Consider the following 15,917-nt stretch of genomic DNA (forward strand, 5'->3'; position numbering starts at 1 on the left):
TACAGTAACAGTAGCAGTCGGGGAAGAGCAGGGGGGCCAAAGAACCCAGCATGATATCCCGCAGTCTGGTAGAAGTGAAAGGGAGGGCGAGGACTTCAATGACGAATGTGTGCTGGACAGAACCTGGGAGCCGGATCAGGGTGCTGAGAAGAAGGTAACATCAGAGGATGAGGAGGATGGCAACAGCAATAAAGAACAGAGGCCTTGTACCTCACAAAGATCAGCCAGGGCCACGTCTGCTTTGGGATCTGGTGATGACGCTGATGTTATGGGTGGGTTAGCCCTAAAATGTGCCAGAGCCAAGTCCAGCTCAGCTGCCTCTACCCCTGCGTGAGTATCTCCCGTCTGGCAGTTTTTCTCTTCGCTGCCGGAAGACAAAAACATTGTCTTGTGCAAACTGTGCAAGAGCAACATAAATGTGGGCAGGCAAACACAAACATAGGCACCACAACTCTATTAAACTACGTGAAGTGGGCCATGTCTGCCATCCCCTGGGCAGACAGAGGTGGTAGCCAGCCACTGAGGCAGAAGTTCCCTTCTTCTCCCGGCCCAGCTTGCGGCAGCCAAACCGCATCCACGAGCAGTATGGTGTCTTTCACATCATTCTCATCCGTTTCCACTTGTCCCGCTCAGATTCTTCCTCCTCTGCTCCATCGTCAGCCATCGATAATGGAATGCGTGGCCAGTAAACAACTCTATGCACCCAGCAATCTGCCGGTGCACAAGCTTAACTCCCACCTGGCCAAGTTGCTGGCGGTGCATTTACTGTCGTAGCATTTAAGTTGAGTTTGCTACCTTTAGTGAGCTAATGACATGCGTTCAGCCTCACCAGAATATTCCTAGCTGGCATTATTTATCCCAAAAAGCCATCCCTGTTTTGTACTTTCACAGTGGCAGACGATGTTTCTCGCTGTGTGGCAAGGTTCACATCACATCACGGTGGACACCTGGAACAGATTTACGGGCAGGGAAAGTATATGTTATTCACAGCCCACTGGGTCAATGTTTTTTTCTGGCAGTGGCAAGGCAGCCCCCTGGTAATGAGGCCAGGTCTTTTAGATTGTGTTGGCCTGGCTCCCACACCAGGCACTTATCCGCCTCCGCCATGGACACGTTCCGGTACCCAACAGCAGCTGGGCACAGGGTCACTTGCACTACCTATCACATGTGTCAGGTCACATTGCCATGCCTTTTTGGAGCTGATCAGCCTGGGAGAGAGTAGCCACACCAGCGAGCAGTTGCTCAAGTACATCAAGCAGCAAACATCCCACTGGTTCTTACCCTGCCAACTCCAACTGGTTTAGGTGGTCAGCGACGATGGGCGCAACATTGTGGCCGCCTTTAACCTGGGCAAAATAACACATGCCCCCTGCATGGCGGATGTCATCAACCTAGTGATACAGTTCTTTCTAAATAAGTACACTGGCTTGCGCAAGGTGTGGCAAAGTCCAGGGGACTGTCCAAGCACTTCATTATGTGGCGAGGAACTTTCTCCTGGATCTGCAGCTATAGAATGACTCGCCACTACAACACGCTCTGGCATTCGACATTGCACATGCTTGAGCATCTGTATGAGCAGCGGAAAGCTTAGAACAGACGCATACCAGGGGCGAATGTACCGCCTGTGCAGCCGGTTCGGCTGCACAGGGGCCCAGTGTGGGAGGGGTCCCATTCTTACTGGCGGCAGGAGTTGATGAGCGCTTCCATTGTGGAAGCGCTTATCTCTCTATATTCATCTGTATCGCCGTCATCTCGCCTCCTGAGCCGTACAGCGTGGGACACAGGCCGGAAGAGACTTGCATCACATTGCTGAAAGTGGCATGTAGGTAAGTATGTGTGTTTATTTTTTTCATTTAGGCTAAGCTGAGGGCCCTATCTTATGTACTGGCACTCATGGGGGGCACTATGGGGAGGAGAAGCACTATGGGGGCCCTGTTTTTTATACTGGCACACATGGGGGGGCACTATGGAGGGGGAGGAGCACTATGGGGGCCCAATCTTATATACTGGCACATGTGGGGGGCACTATGGGGGCCCTGTTTTATATACTGGCACACATGGGGGGCACTATGGAAAGGGAGGAGCACTATAATGCCCTATCCCATATACTGGCACACATGGGGGCACTATAGAGTGTGATGAGAACTATGGGGGCCCTATCTTGTAAACTGGCACACATGGGGGCACTATGGAGGGAGAGAAGTACTATGAGGGCCCTATCATATACTGGCACACATGGGGGGCACTATGGAGGGGGAGGAGCCTTATGAGGGCCCTATCTTATATACTGGCACACATGGGGCACTATAGAGTGGGATGAGCACTATGGGGGCCCTATCTTGTATACTGGCACACATGTCGGGCACTATGGGGGGGAAGGAGCACTATGAGGTCCCTATCTTATATACTGGCACACATGAGGGCACTATGGAGAAGGGGGGAAGGAGCACTATGGGGGCCCTATCTTATATACTGGCTCACATGGGGGTACTATGGAGGGGGAGCAGTATGGGAGTCCTATCTTATATACTGGCACACATGTGGGCACTACAGAGAAGGGGGGAGAGGAGCAGCAGCAGTGGCTGTGCTTGCACACTATAGAGAAATGACTAATCTATGTGCGCTCCCACAGTCCTGGCCACCGGAGAGGCCAGTACTTTTTCCTATAGTGTGCAAGCATGACCACCACTGATGGATTGCAGGGTGATCATAACCATGGAAACAAGCAGTGTATAATGTCATGGAAAAATTAATCAAGCCAGCAAATGAAGCAAAATGGATAATAACAATACATTAGTAAGTGCCTTGTATTAACTTTCTCTACATGATAAATGCCACTTGCTTACTTTGTTGGATAAACTCAAATCCTCAACTATGATCCTCAGTTCCCAGATGTAAACTTAACAAATGAGCAAAAGATTAAAGGTGGATTTAGTTGTGCAGATTATAGGGAACGAATGTTCCTGCAAACGCTCATTACCAAGAATCTCTGCCCATGTATCTGCTCGTTCATCAGGTGATCCTATTGTTTCTACAGGCACCTAAATTATTGGTCCTGGGCAGCAGATCATGCTGTCTAAACAGCAATTTGCTGCCCAGAAGCAACGCAGGTGTATGAGAGTGAGCGATCGCAATAAGTGATCCCTCGTCCTCATACTGTGGAGGTGATTGCATGTAAATGCAGATCTTCACCTCCACTGAACAAGCAGCCGACTGTCGGGAAGGAATGCTTCCTTCCCAACAATTGGATTCTCCTTGGCGTGTGTAAGTGGGGCTTGACATTTATCTCTGGCTTACTTTCTTTATTTTTAAGTTTAATGTTTTGGCTGGAGCAACACATAGTCCATGTAGCAGTCCCTCTATTTGCAGTAATCAGGAGCATGCTATCTTGTAGAATACAGGTTGTAACTCTGCACATGTGGAAGTTAAAAAGGGAGGATACAAAAAAACAATATTGTCACAAAAGAAAAAATTGGACGGGAGAGATATTTTCTGTGGTTTGAGATCACAAACGAATATGCCTTTAAAAAGTTTAGAATGTCAAATCCATTAGACTTGTTTTTGCCACTAATTGCTCCCAGAGGGGCAATGTCATTCCCTCAGCAATGAAATTTGTTCTTATTTACATTGTTCTTGGGGATTAATGTATTGTGTAATATTCTGGTCAGTCCAAATGTTCTAACTAAATGCAGCTGTCCACATCTACTCATCACCAATGCGCTCAGCATACAAATATCTGTATTGTCTTTTTATAGAACAATGCTGTTTACTGCTGAGCTGCTTATAACCACGGAGCTGCTTGTTTTGTGCCTATTATTAAAGGGGTTGTCCGAGTTATTTTTTTGTTCTTTCTATGTTTCTAATTGGGGAAATTTAACTGCTTTCCAGTTAACTCACTTTATCTCCAGTGGCTGGTTTCTCAGATTTCACTGAGGGTCACATGATCTGTGATGTCAGCTTCTCTCCCTGCTCTGATAATGTTTATGCATAAGCCTGAAAAATCTGTACACTAGACCACTGTGCTGGCCACGCCCCCCTGCACTGCAGGCTGCTGCTTATTGCTCTCTCCCAGGATTCTTAACCCCTTCACCTGCACAGACTCAGGGCTGAAGTGTTTACTGTGTAGCTGCAGGCAGTGAGGAGACAAATGCTGGGCACAGGAGCTGACAGAGAAGTTCTGCAGAGCATTGCAGGTAGGGGGAAGATCCTGTGTGTATTAGCAGTGTCATTGTACAGCTAGGACTTGTAGTTCTACACATACAACATGCTGCTGAGTCTCCCAGCGGGCAGACATGTCACTCAGGGCAGCACTTGTATTCACTCCCTTAGCAGTGTCATTGTACAGCTGGGACTTGTAGTTCTACACATACAACATGCTGCTGAGTCTCCCAGCAGGAAGACATGTCACTCAGGGCAGCACTTGTATTCACTCCCTTAGAAGTGTCATTGTACAGCTGGGACTTGTAGTTCTACACATACAACATGCTGCTGAGTCTCCCAGCAGGCAGACATGTCACTCAGGGCAGCACTTGTATTCACTCCCTTAGAAGTGTCATTGTACAGCTGGGACTTGTAGTTCTACACATACAACATGCTGCTGAGTCTCCCAGCAGGCAGACATGTCACTCAGGGCAGCACTTGTATTCACTCCCTTAGCAGTGTCATTGTACAGCTGGGACTTGTAGTTCTACACATACAACATGCTGCTGAGTCTCCCAGCAGGCAGACATGTCACTCAGGGCAGCACTTGTATTCACTCCCTTAGCAGTGTCATTGTACAGCTGGGACTTGTAGTTCTACACATACAACATGCTGCTGAGTCTCCCAGCGGGCAGACATGTCACTCAGGGCAGCACTTGTATTCACTCCCTTAGCAGTGTAGGGGGAGGGGCAGAGATTGTTTTTATTGCAAATAAACAAAGGGCCAGAAGAGAACCAGGGAAATGAGTAAATAGATATTTTTTTGCTAAAACTTGCTTAACTTAGTTATATATCGCTGACCATCAGATTATCAGATTTACAGTGCTATTTCTTTTCCCTACGACCCCTTTAAAAAATGCTAGGACAATATTAACCTCATTTTAATTTTCTGAGATGTGGTCACTTGTAAATTTAGTTTGCTTACTTTTAATAGTAAATACTAGCAGTCTGAAAATAGAGAAAAGTTCTTGCTTCTATCTCCAGAACTGAGCCCTTGAAGTGAAGGTAAGGCTTTATACACACGACCGTAGCAGGTCCGTGCCCGTATTGTGGCCCGCAAACAGCAGTGTGCGCACTGTATCATGAATGCAGACCCATTCACTTGAATGGGTCCGCAATCTGGAAGATATGGTGCAGTGTTGAATGCAGGCACAGATCGGAAGCCCATGGACACACTGCAAAGTGCTTCCGTGGGTTTTTTGTCCATGCCTTCGCACCACAAAATAACAGTGCATGTGTAACACCTCTGAGTGGTGTTATTATTCTTTCACTCTGCTACTGTCTTTTATTGCTAACACCTATGTCATCTTTGTATTTATTTCCAGGTCGTTCTCCATTGTGTATTGATATTATTGTTATGTAACTGTTATGTACATGCAATATGCCTGGTTCACAAGCAGTTCTAGATTATTCCAGTTTAGACTCCATATTGGAGCTGAGAAGACCTGAAAGAAGTAGCAGCCAGAGGAAATTGTTCTTCGGCTGGAGCAGGAGCCACAAAAGGGAAGTAGCTTGTAGAGCACCGGGACTCCATGCTTATTTACTTTACTGAGTGTCAGGAGGGGGACAACAGCCTATGGCACCCCGATCCAAGGATACCAGAATCGACCAAAAGTTTAGTAACCAGACCCAAGAGTTATTAAGCAAGCCTGTCAGCCCACCAGAAAAAGAGAGAAAGCACAGTTACCAAGTTTGCCTGCCAGTTTATGCCAAAGCCTGCTGAGAAAGCCTGAATATTGTCTGGAATCAGGTTTACCCAAGTAAAGCTGCTGTTAAAGTTTACCAATGTCTCAAATCATTCTTCATTCTCTAACTCAACTACTCCCCTTTATTTGTTTGGAGCCTAAGCCTGGAGTCCCGCTGTATCCAGGTAGGAACACCGTGACACAAAGAGACTATTAAGAGCCGCACCACACCACTCGGCATTCCACTAAACCTGGGACACGATAGGGCCCTGTGGGGCGGCACGTTACACATGCGCTACTTTTATGTGGTGCAGACCGTTGGATGCGGATCGCAGACCCCATTCAAGTGAATGGGTCCGATTCTGAAGATGGTGGGCACATAGTCGGTGCCTGTGCATTGCGGACCACAATTTGTGGTCCGTAGCATGGGCACGGCTGGCACACATGTCGTGTGCATGAGGTCTAAGGAATAATGTGCATGCATGCCTTGCTCTCCATTCACTGCTGTGGGAGATCTGAAAAAAGCCAAGGGAGCACACACTGATTTAGAATGGGTTTTATGCGCTCAGCTATTTCTGGAATTCCTATAGCAGTGAATAGAAGATGGTCATGCATGTGCAGCTGCTCTCCTTTCACTTCAAAAATCCAGTTCAGAATCAGGATTTATTTGACATTTTTTGACATATCCTAGCGATATGCCATACATTTCCCAGGTGGTAGAACCACTTTAAACCCCATTTTAAATACTAATATTACAAAAAGTTTCTAAATATGTATGTATTGGGCAGCCCTACAATAGGTATGTAAGAACCGTACAGCCGGTATGAAGCCCACATCACTACTAAGACGATCCACCTTCCGCACACCTTCTAACAACAATTCCCCTGGTATCATGCTTTCGGGCCTTCACTTTTTCTGCAGGTCTCCTGGAAATGTTCATAGAAGTAGAGAGCAAGACTATATAACTTTTTTTTTGCTGTTTTGTGTTGCAAAAGCAGTTTACTAACCACATGTAATACTTGTGTGAAATATAGCTAGATATATGACAGCATTTTACACATTTTTAAACATTTAGGGGGTCATTTACTATAAGATATATGCCGGTTTTCTAGCGCAGAAATCTGTGACTTTTCCCATCTCACGCCAGGTCTAAAAAGTGGGCGTGGCATGGACAGAGAAGGGGATGGGCCAGCAGGCCCGTCTCATTCATCATTTTCTAGTCCTGTTTTAGGCCTCTTTCACACTACAGTATGTCCATTTCAGTGTTTTGCGTTCCGTTTTTCACGGATCCATTTTTCCGTTTTTTTGTTTCCGTTGTGTTTCCGTTTCGGTTCCGTTTTTCCGTTCTGTTTTTCCGTATGGCATATACAGTATACAGTAATTACATAGAGAAAATTGGGCTGGGCATAACATTTTCAATAGATGGTTCAGAAAAAAACGGAACGGAAACGAAAGACATACGGATGCATTTCCGTATGTGTTCCGTTTTTTTTGCGGACCCATTGACTTTAATGGAGCCACGGAACGTGATTTGCGGCCAAATATAGGACATGTTCTATCTTTCAACGGAACGGAAAAACTGAAATACGGAAACGGAATGCATACGGAACACATTCCGTTTTTTTTGTGGAACCATTGAAATGAATGGTTCCGTATACGGACCGTATACGGACCGCAAAAAACGGACCGCAAAACGAAAAAAAAAAACGGTAGTGTGAAAGAGGCCTTAGCCATAGAAAAGGCTAAAGTCTAAATTTAAGCCAGCAAGGAAGCGGGCTTACATTTAGACCGGCGGCGGATGCGCTGAAGTTATGTAGAGGACAGTGCAAGGGGTTATTAAGACAGTTTTTTGTAATTGTATTAATTTTCTAGATTACATTTATGTTTCTATTCATGTGTTTTTTATATAATGTTTCTACAGCGCAATTTATTCTGAGATGATTAATTTTCTTCTGGAACACACTACTATTGTGGACTTCTGATCTTCATTCCACACACGCTCTCAGCTGTGATTTCCTTGTTTTTACTTGATTACCTTGACAATGTGACGTCGGGGCTTTAGGGTTTTGGTGGGGTATTTAAGTTTGTTTGCTATGGTGGTTTTTCACAATTTGACTGTTTTTACAATGTAAGTCAATGGGGACGGATCCGTTTTCACTGACACAATATGGTGCAATTAAAAACGAATCCGTCCCCAATTGACTTTCAATGTAAGTCAGGACAGATCCGTTTTGACTTAGAATTTTTTTTTTAAAGCATAAGGCAAACGGATCCGTTCTCAACGGATACAAGCGTTTGCATTAACGGTGCGGATCCGTTTGTGCAGATACGAGACGGATTGTACACAAACATAGAAGAGGATTCTTTACGGTAAGAGAGACTATGGAACTCTCTGCCTGAGGAGGTGGTGATGGTGAGTACAATAAAGGAATTCAAGAGGGGCCTGGACGTATTTCTGGAGTGTAATAATATTACAGGTTATAGCTACTAGAGATAAGTCGTTGATCCAGGGAGTTATTCTGATTGCCTGATTGGAGTCGGTAAGAAATTTTTCCCCTAAGTGAGGAAAATTGGCTTGTACCTCACAGTTTTTTTTTTGCCTTCCTCTGGATCAACTTGCATGATAATAGGCTGAACTGGATGGACAGATGTCTTTTTTCAGCCTTATGTACTATGTTACTATGTTACCTCTGTAACATCTTGAAGCTTTCCTTCTAAGGTACTTATTTTCTTCTTAAGGTTACCATTTTCATCTAAATGCAAACATAAAAGTACGAATGAGTCACATTTGCCATGTAGACACATCAAGCATCATGTTAAAGGGAGTCTGTGATCAAGAAATTCACTGATAAACCAGTTACAATGCATCGTAGGGCCAGCTCAGCTGAATGATAATTTTCACTTGGCAATCCATTGATTCGTTTTGGTGAAAAAGTAATTTAAATTCATACGCAAATGAGCAGTTATGTGCACTGAGGGCGGACCCAAATCACTCTGCATTCATGCTCCTCCTGCTTCCTTTGGCATAGGATGGTGTACCAGTTGAAATAATGCCGTCATCTTACAATGTCCAGAGGAAGAGATAGGCCTTCTGCATTCAAGGGTGGGGTTAGGGGAGGGAATCTTTCAGACTCCTTAGTAGTTATTGGGAGCAATCCAAAAGCCACAGGTATTAACAAATATATGCCTGATATTTGTCTCCCGGCTATATATTTCTTCGAATCTAAAAACATGCAATGTTTGATGCAGTTTTCTGAGTGCATATAGAAGTGAGAAGTATACTTTTTCTGATTCCAAACCCTGGCCTTCCTCATACACCACAATTTCTGACTTTTTCTGTCCTCCCTGGCATTTTTTTTTATCCCAAAGGCAGCATGTTTTTGGTAGAGTTGATGGCTGGAGCACTGAGCAGTGCTACAGTAACCAGCTCTATACACAGCACAATGCTACACAGCATTGTGTAGCCCCAGTGCACAACAACTAATTGGTGGGGTGTAGAGTGTTGGAATGAACCCCCATCAAATATTGATGACCTATCCTGAAGAGAGGCCTTCAGTAGTAAAGGAGTGGACAACCTCTTTAATACTGCAATTTGTTAAGAAATAATTATCCACTATAATTCAATATAAAATCACCTTCAAGGGCAATTTCACTATGGCTGCATTTTATTTGTTTTCGACTTAAAATCATTTTTTCAATTGGTCTTTATTAAAAATATCCAAAAGCTTTGTCATAAAGGGTTAATTTCTGCCTAGCTGTGAGAATCATACTTTCTGTTGGTCATCTAATAACCCTAATCTCTAAATTACTAATAACTCAAAAACACTTAAGTCACATTCTTTTCAGTAAGATTAGAATTAAGCTTTAATGAGTGTTTATAAGGTCAGAGATTAGAGCTGAGCTGACAAAACACAGTAAAACAATAGAGCCTTCTACTAGAGAATCTCAAGGCTGTACAGAGAAATGGGCTCAACATTTTTAATAAAAACCAATTGAAAAAATATTTTTAGCTCAACATGGGTAAAATACAATAATGAAAAAAATTGCCCCCTAAGGTGTCCATAGCCTTTAAAGAATTTATGTTGTGTTTTATAGCGAAGCACAATAAAATAATATATTTTATTATATGAATAATTGCATTAATCTTCCTATAACCACTGTATTAGATGATAAAAAAAATATTAGACAGTTCAGTGTATTACCTCTCATGTTACATTGTAACTCAATAGTTTCTTGCAGACCCTTGATGACCCCTTGTAATGCGGTGTACTCTGCACGTTAATAAACAGAATTATGACGTGAACTTCATGCAGTCAGATTTTTCAGTATGAATCACATAGAAAACCTAAAAAACACTAAACCTGAAGTACACAGCTTCCAGTTTTCCTACATTATTCACACATAATGTAAATGACTCAGCAAGCAAGGTCTTAAAGGGTATTCCATATGCCCTACTAACACACATGGATGCAAGAGCAGGACAAGCTGTCTTGTATGCCAAACCCTTAGTCCCTCAAACATATCATGATGGCTGCCAGAGGGACAAACTTTCCCACCCATCTCACGTCCAATCCAGTATGGATGTCGTAAGAAGAGGCCTCCAGCTTACAATACTCCTTTATTAGCCAGAGCTGCAAGCCCCACTACAGAGCATCTCTCTCTCTTTGGCAGACTAAAAGTGGCTATATACCTTCAATAGCTGTCATCTCAATTTTCTGGTGGACCACATGAGCCATGGCACTGAAATGGAGGGAGTTTTAAAAAGGTTTGTAAGGGTTTAATTTATTTTTTTTTTAACACGCTTCTCTTTGCCATTGATATTTGACTCATATCGGAGGAACCCTTTAAGCCCATGCATGCGTTACAGTGGTGGAAATGTAAACTTAGCCACATCTTCACCAGCTCTAGCAGCTGATCTCTAGAAGTTTGTGAACCTGATTGACCGGTTTTGCTTCATCTTAAAGGCAGTTGTTTTGACGGGGCCTGTGCTGCAGTTTCATGCACAATGGTTGGACCAGAGTGCTACACTACAGGATAAAAGACAAAAAGACATTGTTCTTTTTATCCCAGAGATTGGCAAGGAGTACCAGAGGCCAATTTTCTCATTCTAAGAAGGGAGTGCACTATAAAAGAGCATGTGCACTTCAACACATTGTACTAAACATTCAACAGATTTGTCAGAAAATCTGAGAAGTAATTTACTGGCCCCTTATTCCGAGACTAATCACATGCTAGTGTGCACATGTGATGGGTACTCCTAAATGTTGAAGACTAATCAAATAAATACTGCTAAAGTACTGGGAAGACCAATTTTCCAGGACACTACAGCTCAAGGATCATCATCAAACCTTGTCTGAAGCTCAACTGTTTTGTCTGACTAATTTTCCACATTCGACTCCATTTCTCCAGCTGGATTTCAAGCAGGTTATTCTTTCCATTAATCTCTGCAAATTTCTGTCCAAACAGAAAACATTCTGTTATAGAAGACATTGGTGCACATGCTTATGCATATGCAGTGACCCGCTGGTTCCCTGCTAAAGGGTTAACACTATGGTTCACTTCTAAAGTTTTCAGATTGTTTACTGAAATGTCAACTATACACTGTCAGTGGTACAAATGGTTAAAGTGGCTTATCTATGCACTATGTATTCCAAAAGGCTGTACATATGGGTAAGAAACAGTTAACTGGCAGTTCTTAGTGTTATCCTCCATATAATGGGCTGGCCCCACCCCTTGGTTAGTGAGTCTTGTAGCTATCAAGCCAAAGAGAAGACCTGTTTAATGTGTGCTGCTGTAGCCCTAAACCAGGGGTCGGCAACCTTCGGCACTCCAGCTGCTGTGAAACTACAATTCCCAGCATGCTCTATTCATTTCTATGGGGGTTTGGAGAAGAACAGAGTAAGTATGCATGCTGGGAGTTGCAGTTTTTACAACACCTGGAGTGCCGGAGGTTGCCTCAGTACTTACCACTCCACGCCGCTTTAATCGCCTGGATCGTATGTTGGTTATTTGCCCTGCAAGGACCTACGCGGCGTCCCACATGGTCAGTCGCACCTCTGCATGGCGTCCCACGTGACAAAGGCAGGGTGGTACGTCACTCACTATTAGAGAACGAATCACAACTCTTTTAGTGAGTGACGTACCGCCCCGCCTCTGTCACGTGCGATGCCACGCAGAGGTGCGACTGACCATGTGGAACGTCGCGTAGGTCCTTGCAGGGCAAAGAAACAAAATACGATCCGGACGATTAAAGCGGCGTGGAGTGGTAAAGTACTGAACCCCCAATTGTGATACAACATAATGTTTTAAGTATCAATGATCGTAAGAATTCCTGTACACTCCAACTGCATACTCCTACAGCATGAACATTTGAGAGAAACATAGCCTGACATGCACAGTAACTAAGTACTAAACTACTAACTCAGTGACTAAGCACTAAAACCGGATTCCAAAACCGGATTCCAAAAAAGTTGGGACACTAAATTGTGAATAAAAACTGAATGCAATGATGTGGAGATGACAAATGTCAATATTTTATTTGTAATAGAACGTAGATGACAGATCAAACGTTTAATCCGAGTAAATGTATCATTTTAAAGGAAAAATACGTTGATTAAAAATTTCACTGTGTCAACAAATCCCCAAAAAGTTGGGACAAGAAGCAATAAGAGGCTGGAAAAAGTAAATTTGAGCATAACGAAGAGCTGGAAGACCAATTAACACTAATTAGGTCAATTGGCAACATGATTGGGTATAAAAAGAGCTTCTCAGAGTGGCAGTGTCTCTCAGAAGCCAAGATGGGTAGAGGATTACCAATTCCCACAATGTTGCGCAGAAAGATAGTGGAGCAATATCAGAAAGGTGTTACCCAGCGAAAAATTGCAAAGACTTTGCATCTATCATCATCAACTGTGCATAACATCATCCGAAGATTCAGAGAATCTGGAACAATCTCTGTGCGTAAGGGTCAAGGCCGTAAAACCATACTGGATGCCCGTGATCTCCGGGCCCTTAAACGACACTGCACCACAAACAGGAATGCTACTGTAAAGGAAATCACAGAATGGGCTCAGGAATACTTCCAGAAACCATTGTCAGTGAACACAATCCACCGTGCCATCCGCCGTTGCCAGCTGAAACTCTACAGTGCAAAGAAGAAGCCATTTCTAGGCAAGATCCACAAGCTCAGGCATTTTCACTGGGCCAGGGATCATTTAAAATGGAGTGTGGCAAAATGGAAGACTGTTCTGTGGTCAGACGAGTCACGATTCAAAGTTCTTTTTGGAAATCTGGGACGCCATGTCATCCGGACCAAAGAGGACAAGGACAACCCAAGTTGTTATCAACGCTCAGTTCAGAAGCCTGCATCTCTGATGGTATGGGGTTGCATGAGTGCGTGTGGCATGGGCAGCTTGCATGTCTGGAAAGGCACCATAAATGCAGAAAAATATATTCAGGTTCTAGAACAACATATGCTCCCATCCAGACGTCATCTCTTTCAGGGAAGACCCTGCATTTTTTAACAAGATAATGCCAGACCACATTCTGCATCAATCACAACATCATGGCTGTGTAGGAGAAGGATCCGGGTACTGAAATGGCCAGTCTGCAGTCCAGATCTTTCACCTATAGAGAACATTTGGCGCATCATAAAGAGGAAGGTGCAACAAAGAAGGCCCAAGACGATTAAACAGTTAGAGGCCTGTATTAGACAAGAATGGGAGAGCATTCCTATTTCTAAACTTGAGAAACTGGTCTCCTCTGTCCCCAGACGTCTGTTGAGTGTTGTAAGAAGAAGGGGAGATGCCACACAGTGGTGAAAATGGCCTTGTCCCAACTTTTTTGGGATTTGTTGACACCATGAAATTCGGATTCAACATATTTTTCCCTTAAAATGGTACATTTTCTCAGTTTAAACTTTTGTTCCGTGATTTATGTTCTATTCTGAATAAAATATTAGAAGTTGGCACCTCCACATCATTGCATTCAGTTTTTATTCACGATTTGTATAGTGTCCCAACTTTTTTGGAATCCGGTTTGTACTAACTATAGCGTATCCTGCGTGCATTTTACTTTGGAGTATTCAGCGTGCATCAAACCGTAACGTGCATCAAATATTGAAACATCAATTTTTGTGTACTCAGCGTGCACTCAACTTTTGTGTATTCAGCTTGTATCCAGCTTGCACTCAGCACTTTTATGTATTCAGCAAGCACCTGGCACTTCATGTACTCAGCTCATATCCAGCATTTGAGCAATATTGAATTATTACCTCCTGTGTACTCAGCGTGCAATATACCTTTGTGTACTCAGCTTGCACCCAGCACTTTCATGTAATCAGCTGGCACCAGGCACTTTATATATATAGCTTGTACATAGCATCCAAGGTTTAGCATCCAGTGCATATACACATGCTGCATACAATCAAAGGAGGGCCCTCCTTATCTTATTTGCATACTTTTAATTGTATATTTTATTTTATTATATTTTTGATCAGTAGGTATTTTAGTAGTACTATCGTTGAATAAAAGTTTATCCTTTTACAATACATTGTCCATCTCTGTGCCCCTACATATATATTTTTTTACAATCGGTTTACATCTATTTTTATTCCACGCAACACCAAATGTGAGTGTGCCTTCATACATCTATTTATTCCTTTTCAAAGAGAACATTCATCCAAGAATCATACTACTCTCCACTCCAGCTTCTCCATCGCCGTGCCTCCCCCTGCAGGCTGGTGCGCAGCAAATAATAATAATAATATGAAATTCAAAAATGGCATACTGCCAAAACTCTTATATCTTTGTAATGGTGGAACTAACAGTCAACATGCCCTTCTAACACTTGGGACCAGAGATAACTCCATTCCTGATATATTACGCTGAATACCCACTGTGGCACCTGACAGGAGGAGGGAACTTCCAGTGTCACCCCATTGGTCCGCCTGCTATGTGATACTGAAGTGTCTATGAGCTGCCATGGTGCGACTAACTATTGTCTTCAGGCTTGCCATATGCATATGTGCCTAGAAGGTTACCTGTCAAGACTGCAATGTGTTATAGAAGCAAATGCTGTCCTAACGGGACAAAAATGAAATAAAAAAATTAAAAAATTATATGAAAAAAACCCTTATTGCGCAAAATAAAATGAAAAAAAATAAATCTTTTTTTGTAAATTTACATTTGGTAAGGACCTGTATAATAAAATAAAAATGCTGTAATTTCATTTATTCCTCCAAAATAATAATATAACTGCTGTAAGTTAATTAATACATTATCTGAACCACCCCAAAATGGTGCCCTTGAAAACTACAACTTGTCCCACAGAAAATACGACTTCATACAGCTATGAAAAAATGAAGTTATGGCTGTCTAGATGGAGAGAATACTGCATCCAGAGACCAAAAACAAGCAGCATCCTTAAAAGTTTAGACACATTTGAGTTTACCCAGTATTTACCTTCTCTATCTGTGAAAAATCCTCAAGAAGTTTATCAAGATTCAAACAACAGGGTTTCTTCAGGATTGTATTGTCATACATTGTTTCATTCAGTAAAGTCTTTCTATATGGGATAATAAATCAATTAGACATATTAGACTAAGTAGCCTCATAAATCTGAGCATGCACAGATTACTTCTTATGTAGCCCCATGTGCTCACTCTCAGGGAGGTCATTTGAACCTGGGCCCCAATGTACAGTAACAGGGCCCTCTGCCTGCCCATTTATAATTGTCATGGTCTTACCTTCTTGCTGTTCTCCTTCGTTTGACATGTGCTGGCGGCCATCTTGGTTTCTGGGTTTCTTGTAGCCTTCCACCCTGCGGCTCCTCCTTCCCACTGGGAGGAGCTGGATGCCTAGCTCATATATATAGGAGGTCTGTGGCTTCAGTTCCTTGCTTGGTCCTCCTGTGTTCACATGCTTCTAAGACTGCTGCTGCTTCTGGTTCCTGATCCTGGCTTCGTCTGACTACCCTGCTGGTTCCTGATCCTGGCTTCGTCTGACTACCCTGCTGGTTCCTGATCCTGGCTTC

The 15,917-nt window shown here is 43.2% G+C and overlaps 1 protein-coding gene across 1 annotated transcript in view; it reads right to left on the bottom strand.

Moving 5' to 3' along the window:
- Nucleotides 1-15,427, bottom strand: part of CCDC152 (coiled-coil domain containing 152) — a 47,637-nt gene extending 32,210 nt beyond the window's left edge. Inside the window, exons 1-8 of the mRNA XM_040419622.1 lie at nucleotides 15,347-15,427; nucleotides 11,234-11,339; nucleotides 10,088-10,156; nucleotides 8,574-8,638; nucleotides 2,981-3,041; nucleotides 2,847-2,899; nucleotides 1,422-1,567; nucleotides 211-397 (exon numbers count right to left, since the gene is read on the bottom strand). Of these exons, the coding sequence (XP_040275556.1) occupies nucleotides 211-397; nucleotides 1,422-1,567; nucleotides 2,847-2,899; nucleotides 2,981-3,041; nucleotides 8,574-8,638; nucleotides 10,088-10,156; nucleotides 11,234-11,339; nucleotides 15,347-15,427 (768 nt within the window). The remainder of the gene's footprint in view (nucleotides 1-210; nucleotides 398-1,421; nucleotides 1,568-2,846; nucleotides 2,900-2,980; nucleotides 3,042-8,573; nucleotides 8,639-10,087; nucleotides 10,157-11,233; nucleotides 11,340-15,346) is intronic.
- Nucleotides 15,428-15,917: the final 490 nt, after the last annotated feature.

Source organism: Bufo bufo, chromosome 2 (genome assembly GCF_905171765.1).
Source record: "Bufo bufo chromosome 2, aBufBuf1.1, whole genome shotgun sequence".
NCBI lineage: Eukaryota > Metazoa > Chordata > Amphibia > Anura > Bufonidae > Bufo > Bufo bufo.